Source organism: Fundulus heteroclitus, chromosome 6, assembly GCF_011125445.2.
Source record: "Fundulus heteroclitus isolate FHET01 chromosome 6, MU-UCD_Fhet_4.1, whole genome shotgun sequence".
Taxonomy (NCBI): domain Eukaryota; kingdom Metazoa; phylum Chordata; class Actinopteri; order Cyprinodontiformes; family Fundulidae; genus Fundulus; species Fundulus heteroclitus.
In genome coordinates this window covers 8359818-8374806 of record NC_046366.1, presented here as the reverse complement: position 1 = coordinate 8374806, position 14989 = coordinate 8359818, and the positions used below count along the sequence as shown (strand labels likewise).

The 14989-nt window shown below is 43.4% G+C and overlaps 1 protein-coding gene across 1 annotated transcript in view; it reads left to right on the top strand.

Moving 5' to 3' along the window:
* LOC105930223 (probable G-protein coupled receptor 158) overlaps positions 1 to 7257 on the top strand; it is a 90779-nt gene extending 83522 nt beyond the window's left edge. The window contains exons 12-13 of the mRNA XM_012868322.3: positions 685 to 1241; positions 4222 to 7257. Of these exons, the coding sequence (XP_012723776.2) occupies positions 685 to 1241; positions 4222 to 5181 (1517 nt within the window). The 3' untranslated portion in view covers positions 5182 to 7257. The remainder of the gene's footprint in view (positions 1 to 684; positions 1242 to 4221) is intronic.
* Positions 7258 to 14989: the final 7732 nt, after the last annotated feature.

Here is a 14989-nt window from a genome sequence, read left to right as displayed (position 1 = left end):
TATATATATATATATATATATATATATATATATATGGATCACAAAAAAATTCTTAAAGAGAAGATGAATTACACATTCTGTAACATCTTATCTTTTTCTAGACATTTGTATCTATCTGGGCATGTGCATAATACCTCATTTGAATGTGAGCAATCACATCATAGTGATAGATGTTATTTGCTCAGTCAGCGCCACAATTTGATGTGCAATTTGATCTTTGCTTTCGGCGAATTAGACAAAAAATAAATTAAAACATCACTATCTCTCACTGTCTTTGTGATTATTCCAGTAACCTGACCATACGGCCTTCAGTGAAAGCATTTGTGTAATACACACATTGCAGGCTTGCAAGTTTTAATCATGAACACCAAGCGTGAATAATACATTTTGCAGCCATTGAGGTATAAACCAATGGAATTATAGATGGATACATCCTGAGTGACACTATGCCTATCTCAGGTTTCATGTTTTCTGCTTTGTGCACATAAATTCTTCCAATATCAAGACAAATGTTTCAATCTGTAGCAAAGGAACAACGACACAGATATAGACTATACTGTAAATGGGGAACATCTAGAAGCTGTTTATGAATAATGAGATGTTTAAAAGTATAACCTACTTAATTTGGCATCAAAGAAAGTGTGCCCTTCTTTTATGCTACTCTGTTAATAAATCTTTCCTCAGGAAAACCTCGAGACGACTCCCTGAAAAACAAGGTCATGGGGCTGACGAAGTCACTCAGCTTTGACCATGCCTGTGAGCAGGATGCAGAAACCACGAGTCAAACAGGATCGGTTCCAGGAGACAAAATGACACCAGTCGGAAGCGGTGGAGAGGGATCTCTCCTAGGTTTCCTCATTGGTCGCAGACACACCAAGAAGCAGCTGGAACCAGCCGGGACTCTGCCGAGGCTGGAGCCGGCCGAGTCCACCGAGTCGGTTCCGCTCTTCTGGAAGTCGGCCAGCGCTCACAACCTCACTCACGAGAAGAGACCCATCCACCTGCGGACCTCCATCATGCAGAAGTCTCTGAGCGTGATTACAAATGCCAAGGAGAAGATGCCGGGGCTTTCCAACAAGACTCAAAGTGTGGAAGACGCCAGTAAGAGGGGTCAGAAAGGACCGGAGGAGAGAACTCTGTCAGAGGTGGATGAGACGCCCGAACATTTCCCCAAAATGATCATTAGCCAGTCGGTGGAGTACTCCAAGACTCCCATGAAGATGGGAATAATGAAGCAGCAGGTAATTCTGTGCATCTGCGCAATTCTGTTTCAAGCCATTAAATTACATTTCAAACGAATACATTTGATTTCAAATTACGCAGCGACAGATTCAGTCTGAGCAATTCAAATTCAGTTTCTGATGACACAACTTTCTAGGTTTGCCCCACTGGTACCCATTATATCTGTGGCAGACGTACAAATATTGATTGCAACGGCAGGAAGCATCATGAAATATACTAAAAAAAAATATACTACTATTTTTTATCATGTTGATGTCTTATGGATTAACAACTGAATCTGTTTACCTCAATCAGAGCGATTAACATAAAGCAAACTGAGCAGGTGCTTAGCTTGTCCAAACCAGTAGGGGGAGCCCAAAAGCTTAAAGATTATCATAGAGCAGGCATGTCCAAAGTGTGGCCCTGGTGTCATTTGCGGCCCCTGTGCTGATTTTAGCATTTTGGCTAGCGGATTGTCGGCGCTGACTTTAAAAGCTCCAGCTTTTATTTTAGTCATAATGAGTGGCCGGATAACATAAACATTAATTTCACATCACTGAATGAAACCCCTGTGGAGATAACGTTTGTTATAACTTTGTTTAAAGTCACCATGTGAGCGCGTTACACAAACATTTTCAAATGACCATGTAACCTTTCCCCTCTTTTGTGCTTGTCACTCCATCGAAGCAGGCAGATGAGTTTCACAGAACGCCTTTTCTCTGCAGTTTGTGGGCTTTTGGGGCCTTGAGGCCCGCATAGTGCTAGCTGCTCTCAAGCCAGCCTCTCTCCTCCTTTGTCTCAGGCAGGAAGAAAATGGTAAAGAAGCAGTGGAAGTCTGGAAGAAGTGATCTGAGGGTCTGGTCAGAAGTGCTCTGACCTTTTGTCTGTGGGGGAGTGGGTTGTGGCATGGACCCTGCTGAGAAGGGTTCCTCCCCCATGGTACATGTTCAGAATTCAATCTGACTTCATTCATTCCCTCATCATGGCCTTAATATCCAGGCACAACAAAGGGTTTGAATGTCCCTGTCCCCCAGCACAGTCAGGAAGCCGAGCGAGAGGAAAGGGGCACACTAAATCTTCATACATTCTGGGTTAACATAGAAAGTGGGAGTAATCTTCAGAGGAGTGCAGCCACTGGTACGATCCAGTTCCTATCTAACACAACTCCTCTCTGTTTCCTTGGATGTGGAAACACAATAGTAAATCTGTAAGCATGTGAACTTCTTTCACATGCTACAATTGAATGTTAGGTACAACACAAAATATTTTTCGTTTAATAACAACACCATCCATCCATCCATTTTCTTACTTGCTTTATCCCTCATGGGGTCGCGTGGGGTGCTGGTGCCTATCTCCAGCATTTCAGTGGGCGAGAGGCGGGGCACACCCTGGACAGGTCTAATAACGACATATTCTTTTTAATTTCATAGTAACTAGGACTACATCTATCCAGAAAGTTTTACTCAAATGCAGACTTTGGTGCATTAAAATCTGTAAAGACATCTGTCCTGAGAAAAAAAAACACTTTACTACTAAATAGGTCCATCTTTTAGAATTGCACAAGCCATTTTCACACTCCACCTTAAGAAGATCTCTCAGAACTATTTCGACGTCTGAAAGAAATTTTCATTTTCCCAGAGAAGCAGCAAATATTTGGTTGTAACTCAAATACTTGTAATACATTTGGTGGCTGATGTAGTGTTTGCAGCACTTGCAAACTATTTTGGTGTTTATGTTGGATTAATACAATTTTCCCATCAGAATTTAGTCCGCTTTCCCCACTCTTAGGTTTTTCTAAAGCTTTGACCTGCTGATGCTGAGTTTGGCCAATTACCATTTTCCTTTCAGAACTAAAATATGATAAGATATGACAGAATTGAAAATATGTCAATAATCAATATCTATTCATACCAGGAGCTGAGGAGACATCAAGCTGCAGTGCCTGTGCTTGCTGTGCCACAGAGTATTAGAAATAATAAAGACAGTAAAAATGATTACAGAGTTACCATTTTAAACTGTCCTTAGGGACTTATATTAGCAGTTAGCTCAGCCAGCATTACTACAGAAGCTGTTACTGTGTAGCCCATTAATTCTGGATAGTTGTGCGCTCGGCACCAGCTTCCTCCCACTAAATGTTGGTGTACCCCTGGGCAAGGTACATTTCTCTAGATTTTACTGATCTGCGTGTAAATGTGACTGGGTGAGTGAAGCTCTAGTGTAAAATGCTTTGAGTAGAAGAGTGCGCGGTAAATTCAGTGCATTTACCAAGTAAAAACTTAAGGATAAAGTAAATTAGGGTTAACCCTCACCTAAAGGAGATTTCCAAAAGGCTATACACATTTCTAAAGCTACCCTGCTCCAGTGACAGTCAGAAGTTGAAAACTCAAAAGGATAAAACAGATCAGCTTTGCTGAAATACATTCAGCCTTCCTGTTAGCTGCTGTAAGTCTTGGACTCAATCGCAGCCTGAATGAACTCCAGACATGTCTCGACATACAGAAAATAACAATTCCTATCAAATATCTTATTACAACCTGTGCTTTCTCTTCACTTTTACACCAGTATTAAAGCTCTCAACGATACTGAAAATGGATAACTTAAGCTTTCAGCTTTTATGCTGAAGATGATTGGTCGCAGTGCAAAGCAGTAGGGTGCACCAGGTAATAGTTTTGAGTTATGGTTTTCGGTCAGGGCTGATCACGTTGATCAAAATCAGCTGATTTCATTCAACAGCCCCTTGCATCCGGTTAGATATTTTACTCAAATATAATAAATTCTATTCAGTTTATTTGTACTGATCCAAAGTACATAATACAGAAATGTTTAAATTTGCATGATATAAACAAATAATTGTTTGGTTGCTTGATAGAAGATCCCTATGTTGAATTCATTTAGGACTTCACACAGCCTTGGTCGGGCTCTGCGCTCCATATTTTAAGAAACAGAGTCAGCGTCATCCTATTCTTTTTCTCATCTCTGATTTCATATTTGTTTTTTCAGGTGAGTGGCAGCCAGCCATCCATTTGCTCCGAGACAGGAAGGAGCCTTTACGACGTCTCCGAGGTTTGTCCCTGGGAGCTGGATGAAGCTCAGACTCCCTCTGAGGCAAAGGCCCAGAAGCATGTGTCCATTGCTCCTGCAGAGCCCGGCGCGGGCCGGAGAGGGAGCAGCAGCAGCTCGGGAACCGCCAAAGGCAGTCGGTCTCAGCAGAAGGAGAAACCTGGGCAGTCCCCGTCCAACAAACGGCGCTCCAAGGATAAAGGAGGAGATAGGGAGGAAGGAAGGGAGGTGAGGAAATATCGGCCACCCAAATCTCCTCTCCCTCTCAAGCCGAACGTGTGCCCCTGGGACTTCGATGAGCAACCCATGGTGGGAGGAGATTCTGACTCCATCTCCCCCGAGAGGATCAGGAGGAAGAAAAGCGTCACACCGACTGATGGGAAACCTAAAGGGCTCCACTCGGACCACTCCAAGTCCACAGGGAGCCTCCTACAGCCCCCGTCCCTGATGGTGGAAATCTGCCCGTGGGAATACGGAGGCCCACCTTCCCCCAAGCAGGAGAAGACGTGCAACAGCCCCACCACGCACAGCAAGAAACGAAAGGGCTCCTCCTCCTCCAATCACAAATCCGAGAAGGACCGAGCGAGGGAGAAAAGCAGGGAACGGCGGAGCTCGTCCAGCAAGCCCCCGTCAGAGAGGAGACGGGTCAGCCAGTCGTCGGAGGGCGGGGGGCCGCTTTCGGAGCGGCGGCGGAGCTCGACCAGAGACGCTGAGGTGTTCTCCCGCGACACCGAGTCCTCGCACACACACAGCGGCCTGGCTCAGACTAAAAAATCCCCTGAGAAGAAGAAAGAGAAGTCTTTGCGCAGTGGTTACAAACCTGCCGTTCTAAGCGCCGCAAAAAGGGTGGATGTTTGCCCCTGGGACTTCCCAGAGAAGGACTCAGGGGAGAGGGCATGATGACTGCTGGGATTATTTTGATCTTTTTGTACTCGCTGACTGAGAGCTCAGAGAACAAAGGGATGCTAAAAATATACCAGTGGTTTCGGTAAAAAGGTTGTTTTTTTTTTCTTCGTGTCAGCCAAGTGAAAGGGGTTTTCGTGCGGCCTTTATTCCTGCTGTCCAGTTAGACCTATTTACACAGCTCTGAACGCAACCGTATCACTTTAAAAAGAGTTATCTACACACCTGCTTGCACATCAGTCAGAGTATGTCTGTTTCATCACCTGTAATACAGCTCGAAGACTTGAAGACAATCGGCCGACTACAGAACCCGCTGAGTTCTCAGCCTGAGCTCACCACATGTTGGAAACATAGGGGAAAGACTTCAGGAGAAAGGAGACTATGGGCTCAGGGGCTCACAGGAGCAAAGCAGCAGACACAGCTGCAATTCCTTGTCTCTGAGCCAAATGCATAATTGATGGTATGACAACAGTCTGTTGGATCAACCGATCGTGGGAATAACAAAGGGTTGCAGCACAGCTAAACGAGGAATACTGTGTGTTTAAAGCTTCCCCGTTTACAGTGCCTCGCAAAAGTAGTCATGTCACTAAAACTTATTCCCGTTTCTGCACGTTACAACCACAAACTGGTGCACTTGTATCAAGCCCCCTTCTTTTCCAATAAATAGAACCCTGTGCCATTTGCCTTCAGAAGTCAGCGTATTGCTATGTAGAGTTGGTATCTGTCTAATTCAGCCTCTGTGCGGATTAAATACAACAATTCTGTTAAGGCTTCAAAGATTTGCTAATTCAATTTATTTCATTTATACGATACATTTTGACTCAAGGCAATTTACACAAGACAAACAGATCCAGTGCCACCACAGAAATATACATCCAACTCAATCCAGTCATCCCAACTAACAGTTGATTGCATGGCACCAACGTGATCCCGGTTATAAAACACTGCAGTCAAATTTAGTTTATCATTCAATATGGGGGATTGCTGAGTGTGCAGCAATCCCCCATATTAAGCAGGCATGTGGCAAGAGTGGAAAGGAAAACTCCCTTTTGACAGAAAGAACCCTCCTCCAGATGCAGGCTCAGTGTGGGTTGGCAATCTGCCACGACTGAGTGGAGACAGAGCAGAGACACACAAACAAACACAGAAGCCCTGATCCAGGAGCAAAGAGAAAATCGTGCATTCTTACAAAACAGATATGATAGCAGCAGCTATGTGTGTGTCCTCCTGCACTGCCATGTTTTTGTTGGTTCGGCTGTGGGTTCGTCAGCTACTTAAATCACAATACTGCAACGTGATTGGCCAACACCGTTTCTGGTTCGGACACAAACGGTTGAAGCCGGTTATGCGGTACGAGATGAATTCTCGTGTGTTTGTGAACGCACAAATACTGCGAGAATTCATCTTGCAGGCAAGGTTAGTTCCTGTCTAGCTAGCTGTGTTTTATGATCTTCGTAGTCCTGTTAGATTCTTATTTTATGCTGGCCTTTCCTTAGTTTAGTTTCTGTTTTGTTATTTATGTTATTGGTTATTTCTGTAGTTGTGTTATCTGTTCTGTCTTTATTACTTAGATGCTTTCCCCCATGTCAGAGCCATTCTCTCTACCCTGTTAGGGTCTGTTCATTCCCTGCACCTGCCAGCTCATTGTCCCTCCTTTCCTTCAGCCTGATTGCATCCCCCAGTTCACCTCTGCCTCATTATCCACCTGCTGTTTCCCTCCATCACATCCCCTTTAAGTTCAGCTCTTTCTGTCAGGCACTTTCTTTAGATTTGATCATACTGGGTTAAACAAAACATTGTTTGTACAAGGAAAAAGTAAAAAAGATGAATGTTCAGAATGTAAAATAACAGAATGTGTAGAGCATATATTACTGCATTGATGCGTATGAAGAAAGGATAAGATTAAAACAAAAGACAAGACAGACAGGAAGGGAACGAAATCTTAAAGGCTTAATAGGATCAACAGCTGATGGGATAAAGGAAACACAGAAAGCTTGTAGGTGGCGGTATGCACCTAAAAGTCACGGTTGCAATCTGCCATTAAATAATAATAATAATAATAAGAAAAAGATGGCACTTGGTTAGGTCCTCCGTCTTCCTCCGTTAAGCTACCCTGCTCTGGTCACGTCCTGGCTGTCGTGTCCCTGGTTCTTGTAATTCTGTAACCTGCTTTCTTCATTAAATTATCATCATCTTCAACATGCCACTCCCGAGCTCTTGTCTGCGTACCGGTCCTCCCACAAACCTGAGACTGGCAGAGAAACACAGCTAAATATATAGTTTGTGGATCTGTCAATATTCAAGACCATCCTGTACAACTTTGTGTTTGTCACGTAAAATCCCGACAAAACATGTTAAAGTTTATGGTTGTAACGTGACAAAATGTGAAACTGCTAAGGGGGTATGAATACTTTTGCAAAGCTCTTTGTATTGTTTATTTACTTGTTAATTTATTTTTTACAAAGCCATTGCATGTGGCCAAGCTACCCTGCATCAACTAACTAAATGTTTACTGGTGAACTTGTTCTCAAATATGACAGTGGGAGTTTAGGTGTCGTCGCGTCCGGTATTCGTTCACTTACAAAGCACGCGATGCTTTAGAAATGGCGTGCATTGCTGTCGGTTGTCCTGCTGCATTTCAATATGGCATGCCGTTTACAATTGAGCAGTACTGAGGCTGATATCTGTTCGCTGTTTACTCTCCCGGCCTGGGTGTCATATTTTTTTTACATGTAAAAAGAGGCACTCTTTCATCATGGGCTGTGGTTTTCTACACATGCAGTGAAAAACAAAGGACCAAAGCTGAATCTGCCTACCGTGGGTGTTGTGAATAATGCATTTTGTCCCCTCCTTAGCCCATTTTATCTGCCTGGATGCATCTCCCTTCAAAGCATCGCACAGATTCGGTCGCTAAAATTCCTTTGCATGACCATTCCCCTCCCTTCTCTCTCTTTCTCTCTCTTTCTCTCTCTCTCTCTGACAGAGTGTGAGTAATTAATCATTTTGGCATCTTCTTCAACATAAACAACAACAGTCAGCCTTGTCTGTCCTGTGATCAGCCTCCCACCACTGACAGCTCATGCCATTGTGTCAAACACAGCACTCAGCTCGGCTTCGGGATGGTTGTGTGTGCATGACAGCGAGAACATGAAGACCCTATAAGTTTACTGAAAGCATAAAATAATCATTGCATAGCTTATAAAGCACTTAAAAATACTTTCAAACACTTTGTTTTTACATTTCAGACGTATTTATTATGCACTTGATGTGTAATATGAATGGCTTCATGATCAGATGGCTTTTTTTGTAAAGCGATGCCATTATTTGCCCACTATACATTGTTTAATGCTTGTTATTCAGTATATTGTGGCTCCAACAGCTTACAAATGGTTGTACCATCCACATGCGATGATTTATACAATGTATTCCAGTTGTGTTGCATGTACATAAAGTAAAAAAAAAAAAATTGTTCTCTCAATTCTGAATTAAAGATTTTTACAAAAGCCAATTCGCAGCAACTTTCAGGGTTTTTTTTTCCAGGGCTGTAATAGCAAAGCATGTAAATAAAGATCCCGTACTGCTATCTTTGCAAAATAAATATAAGCTACTGTCTGGCTTCTCTGCAGCATTAAGCTATCAGTTTGATGCAATACATTTATCCATGGAGAAAACTATTGCTACATTTGCATATATTTATTTATTTCAGTTAAATAAATATAGTTCAATGTGAAAACAACACTTTTTGTATTTCTCCGTCCTGAGGCTGCTTTTTCAAATATAGCTTCAAAATATAGCTTCTGACATGGAACTGTCAGTGCAACACTGCCACCATGTGGCACAACAGATTCATTGCATGTTGTTTACTTAGAAGTCCCCGCTTGCTAAACTGCAACTCCGTTGAATTCTCTTATTTTCTTTCGGAGATTTTTTCACAGTCTACTATAATTTAAAAAAGGCTTTTTTCCAACACAGCTGATGGAGCACTTTAGGAAAACTAAAATTCAAAGCAAAGTTTATATTGGTTTGTGTTTTTTCCCCCTTTATATTAAATGGTTATGAATCTAAGACAGCTTTTGCAAAAACTGTTTCATAAGAGCTATCTGGTGAAGAAAAAAAAAAACGTTTGTACACCCATGTCCAATCGGTCAGAGGTGTATCATCTCTTCTGAATGCTACAGATCATAGCGAAAATATTTCACTTTGAGGTTTTTTAGGTTCAGTTGAAATAGCAAGAATATAGTTATTTACGTTACTCCCAGGCTTTAGAATAGCATTCTCTCACAGTCTGCACCTGCTGGTGGCTCCTAGAGGGCTAAAAGTGCATCTTGAGCAAGGATGTCACTGAAAATTTTTTTTATTCAGTTTAAAAAGTAAGACTCACATGAAGTGATATATATATATATATATATATATATATATATATATATATATATATATATATATATATATATATATATATGGGGAAGACTGCTGACTTCCATGACTTGACAGCAGGCACTGACTAGAGGAGGGTAAGCCACACAAGACCACTCCCTGTTTATGCAGTGCTAGCATATAAATGGGAGGCTGAATGGAAAGAGAAAGTGTGGTCAGAGAAGCTGCATAAAGGAACAGTGATAAAAGCATCCTTCAGAGAACTGTGAAGAAAAGCCCTTTCCAGAGTTTTGGAGAGATTAAGAGATTAAGGCGCAGACTGCAGCTGGACTCAGAGCTTCCAGAGCTGCCACACACACGAGGCAACAGGGGCTACAACTGACAATGTCAGAAACGTCTGATCTGAGCTACGGAGACTCTGGGAGCTTGGAAATCAAGTTCCCAGAGTCTGGAGAAAGAGTGGAGAGGCACAGAATCCACACTGCTTGAAGTCCTGTGAGAAGTTTGTCAGTGATGTTTTGGGGCGCCATGTCATCGGCTGTTGTTGTTCTACACAGTTTTCTGAAGTCTAAAGTCAGAGCAGCTGGCTACCAGGAAACTTTGGAGCACTTGGTGCATCCCTCAGCTGATGAGCTTTATGGAGGTTTCATTTTCAGCAGGGCTTGGTGGCTCCCTACACAGCCAACAGCACCAACACCTGCTTTTCTCCCCATGGCAGGAGCCCCGACCAAATAATCAGTGTGTATACTGAACAGTAGATCATTTTAAGAGAGCCAGATTTCTGTTCTAAAAAAAAATCCCACTTTTTTGGGTCTGATCATGTAATATTTTAACCTGACAACAGCCAGCTGCATGTATCGCTCCGCCTAGCTCCACTGACATACATCTGGGACACGGCCATAGGGATTGCCTTTACTGAAGGCTGGGCCTTATCAAAACTCCTTGCATATGATTGGATAAGCCACTTGTCTGTCATCTTTATCGACGTGCTATTTCAACCACTCACACCGAAGCTAACCTGTGACGCTGATGAGACCGACGCAGGAAAAAACCCCTTTTTTTTTTTTTTTTTTTTTTATGTGTTTGCGCCTTTGCGGCTCTAGTGCAGGGTTTCCCGCAGCGCTATCTTGGCGAGGCGGCCGCGGAAAACGTGTCGTCCCTCTCCCCAAAGCTCCGCGAGCCGGTCCGCGGAAAACATGTCGTCCACCCCCCCCCGCTCCGCGAGCCGGTCCGCGGAAAACGTGTCGTCCACAACCCCCCCGGTCCGCGAGTCGGTCCGCCTCGCATAAGCAAATTCCTGCGGGAAACACTGTAGTGGCACACCTTTTATTGACAGTGAGCTGACAGGAAGAGGGGGGAAGACAGGCGGCAAAGCGCCGCGGGTCGGAGTCGATCCCGGGCCGACCGCGTTGAGGACTAATAGGCCTCCTTATATGGTTCGCGCTAACCGCTCCGGGGACGCGTCCGCGCCCCGGAAAACAAAACTTGCCAAATCCGGTCGGGAGAAGGGCGAAAACATGGTTTCCACCAACAAAAGCCTTCAGAGCCGTTCTCTGATGTTCTTTTAATGAAACAATATCAGATAGATTGGACAACACGGAAGAAATAGCAGCATCAATGCTAACGCTTGCTTCCTCGATGCGAGCCGCCATTGTTGTTGGAATCTCACGGTGGCGTCTCCACTACGTCACATCCATGAAACACCCGCCCTGCGTCCTGATTGGCCAGACCAAAAATTTGGTTGGGGAAATCACTTTCAATCAGCCGTGTCCCAGATGTATGTGAGTGGAGCTAGGTGGAGCGATACATGCATCTGGCTGTTGTCAGGTTAGTAATATTTCAGTTTTCTGAGAAAACAAATTCTTGGGTTTTGATGCTACTGCTAGCCATCACCACCATGATTACCACAACTAAACACTTTGATTATACAGCCATATTTAATAAATTAGAATAAACATTCTAAGAGGCTTGCTTATCAGAATAAAAGTATCTTTTGAGAAGTCAACCTTTAAGCTGGTAGTAAACATATTTTTCTTCAAGCCTCCATTTCTGCATGAAAAGCGTTGATTTTTTATTGGCCTAATGCAATATTCTGATCTGAAATGCTCTGTTTTTATTAGCTGGAAGTGGGAAAAAAATTATAGCACAAATAAAGGCTTCAAAACATCATCGGTCTGTATTAATATATAATAAGTTTCCCTTAGTGAATTGAGATACTGAACTAAATTAATTTTTCAATAATATTCTAATTGATCAAATATGACTGTATCCCGCTGTGTGGGATTCATCTATATGAACTTAACTTTTCCATTTTAATTAATGAAATAAACTGTTTTTCATTACCTAATTTGCTAAGACGCACCAGTATAGCAGGAAAAGCCAAAACATCTGATCGTGAAGAACGATGAAGGGTAATCGGTGATCTCCTGAACATCTCCAGACGCACCGCTGCAGCAGTGAGGCGATGGAAACAGACAACCCGGCTCTGCTGCCGTGGCCATGCACCTGAACCCGTCAGCCCTGACAGGACGAAGGACGGCGTAACGTTAACCACTACAGACAGCTTCTGAGGAAAAACAGCCCATCCTCGCTCTGCAGCACAAAGCTGCATGAATAAACCTGGGTTATGTGGGGGTTGTTGGAGAGCAGTTCTCTGTCAAATGAGACACAGGTAATGTTTAACCACATGTGTTTTGGTATTTTTCATAAGAACCTGGCCAGGACTAAAAAAAAAAGTAAATACTGACGGTGACACTAAAACAGAAATGCGGTGATGTGCTTGATTGGGGTTAAATTGAAAGGACCAGACATATTAACGATAACTTGGGAACGGAACAAAATACCGGCTGGCCCCGGTGACGTGGGTTCAGGACACTAATGTCTCAGTGCCATGCTAAACCACAGATCTCTGCAGGGACCCCGTTTCTGCACCACTAAAGGACTTTACTGGTGAAGAAATGAAAATGTTGTCCTTGTTCTTAATGTGTTTCCTCGGTGTATTGGGAACTGTCAAAAAAGAAACAAGAGAAAGAATTGGATCTGCCTCTGGCCCAGTACACAGGAAAAACTGCATGCGTAGGTCTTTAACCTTCATACTGGGTTCGTTTAATTAGGACAGATGTTTTAACCAGTTGATCGAACACTATGGCTCAGTTTGTTGTGGTTACTAGATGGAGCCTCAACCATCTTCACGAGGCCGCCATTTTGGGCTTTACAATGACCTCCTCAGAGTTTGTTTGTTTATTCTTCCTGGGGTCCACACCACAAAAATTACATAATGATCCTTAAGACACAAACAAAGTTGAGTAACATATAAAATTTAAATCAACTACCTCACCAGTTAAACTTTTTTATAAATATTACAAAGGGGCATCATGAAATACCTTGAGATACACAAACTAAATTTAAATTAATTCACAGATAGATTCAAAATAAAGTAGATTAAAACAGATAACATCTTTAGCTGAATAAGGTAATAATAAAAATTAATATGGTAAAACGATGCAGGCTTGCATTGATTACTGTATTCAAATTTAAATTGTCAGTAAAACACTTGCTTAACATGTTTTTAATCTTTTTTTGCCTGATTTCTTTCAGAAAAGACATGTTTATCTCATGGGATTTCTTGACTTCTGACAATTAAGGATTTATTTATTTACCAGGACAGTGCACATTGGTGATTCACCTGTAACATGCCAGAGTTAGCCAAAGGCTAGTTTTCATCTGTAGTCCTGTTTGCCAGGTGTACCGTGGCACCCTAAAAGAGTGAAAGAGAACCGTGAAGCTTTGTGGAGGTTGTTCCCCCTGTACATGTTCTCTCCAGGTTCTCAGCCTTTCTCTTTTCATCCAAAAATATGAATGCTACGTTAACTGTGGAGTCTAAAGTAGGTCAAAGTGTGGGTTTGTAAAGGTTTTCTCCTGTGTGTCTCTGTGTCGCTCTGCACCCCACTGGCAGCTGGAGTTAACCTCCAGCCCCCTCTCAACCCTAAAAGGATAAATGCAGAGCAGACAATGGTTGAATAAAACTCTAAACTTTAATTCCAAAATTACTTGTTCTGCCCCATTTGGACTAATATTCTACAATAACCTCAAATTGTGTCTGGTCTCAATGCAGCCAAAATGCCTATTTATGTATAATCTACACATATCAAAGATTAGCTGACCATTCGGGATTTTATTTTGTGGAGCTGCATTTCAAATAGCCTGATGGTCGTGAATGGGTTGTACAAAAATATAGGTGACACACACACACACACACACACACACACACACACACACATGGTGACCACAGACCACGTCTCAGTTCCTCTGCCTTCTGCCTGATGTTTTGGTCACTTCTGAATGCTGGCTGTATTTTCACTCTAGTGGTAGCATGAGACGGAGTCTACAACCCACACAAGTGGCTCAGGTAGTACAGCTCATCCAGGATGGCACATCAATGAGAGCTGTGGCATGAAGCTTTGCTGTGTCTGTCAGCGTAGTGTCCAGATCATGGAGACACTACGAGGAGACAGACCAGGAGACGTGGAGGACAACAACCCTTCAGCAGGACCACTACCTCTGCCTTTGTGCAAGGAGGAACAGGAGGAGCACCGCCAGAGCCCTGCAACACCTCCAGCAGGCCACAAATGTGCAGATGTCTGCTCTAACGATCAGAAACAGACTCTATGAGGGCATCCACAGGTGAGGGTTATGCTCACAGCCCAACACCATGCAGGACAATTGGCATTTACCAGAGAACACCAAGATTGGCAAATCCACCACTGGCACCCTGAGCTCTTCACAGATGATAGCAGGGTCCCACTGAGCACATGTGACAGACATGACAGAGTCTGGAGACGCTGTGGAGAACATTCTGCTGCCTGCAGCATCCTTCAGCATGACTGATTTAGCAGTGGGTCAGTGATTGTGTGGGGTGGCATTTCTTTGGGGCCACACAGCCCTCCATGAGCTCACCAGAGGTAGTCTGACTGCTATTAGCTACAGAGATGAGATCCTCAGAGCCATTGTGAGAACATATGCTGGTGCATTGGCCCTGGGTTCCTCCCAATGCAGATAATGCTAGACGTCATGTGGCTGGAGTGAGTCAGCAGTTTCTGCAAGACGAAGGAATTAATACTATGCCTGTTCCCCAGACCTGAATCCAACCGAGCACATCTGGGACAACTGAGCACATCTGGGACATCGTGTCTCGCTCCATCCACCAACGCCACGTTGCACCACAGACTGTCCAGGAGTTGGTGGATGTGTTAGTCCAGATCTGGGAGGAGATCCCTCAGGAGACCATCCACCACCTCATCAGGAGCATGACCAGGTGTTGTAGGGAGGTCACAGACGCTACTGAGCCTCATTTTGACTTGTTTTAAGGACATTACATCAAAGGTGGATCCACCTGTAGTGTGTTCTTCCACTTGAATTTTTAGTGTTAATC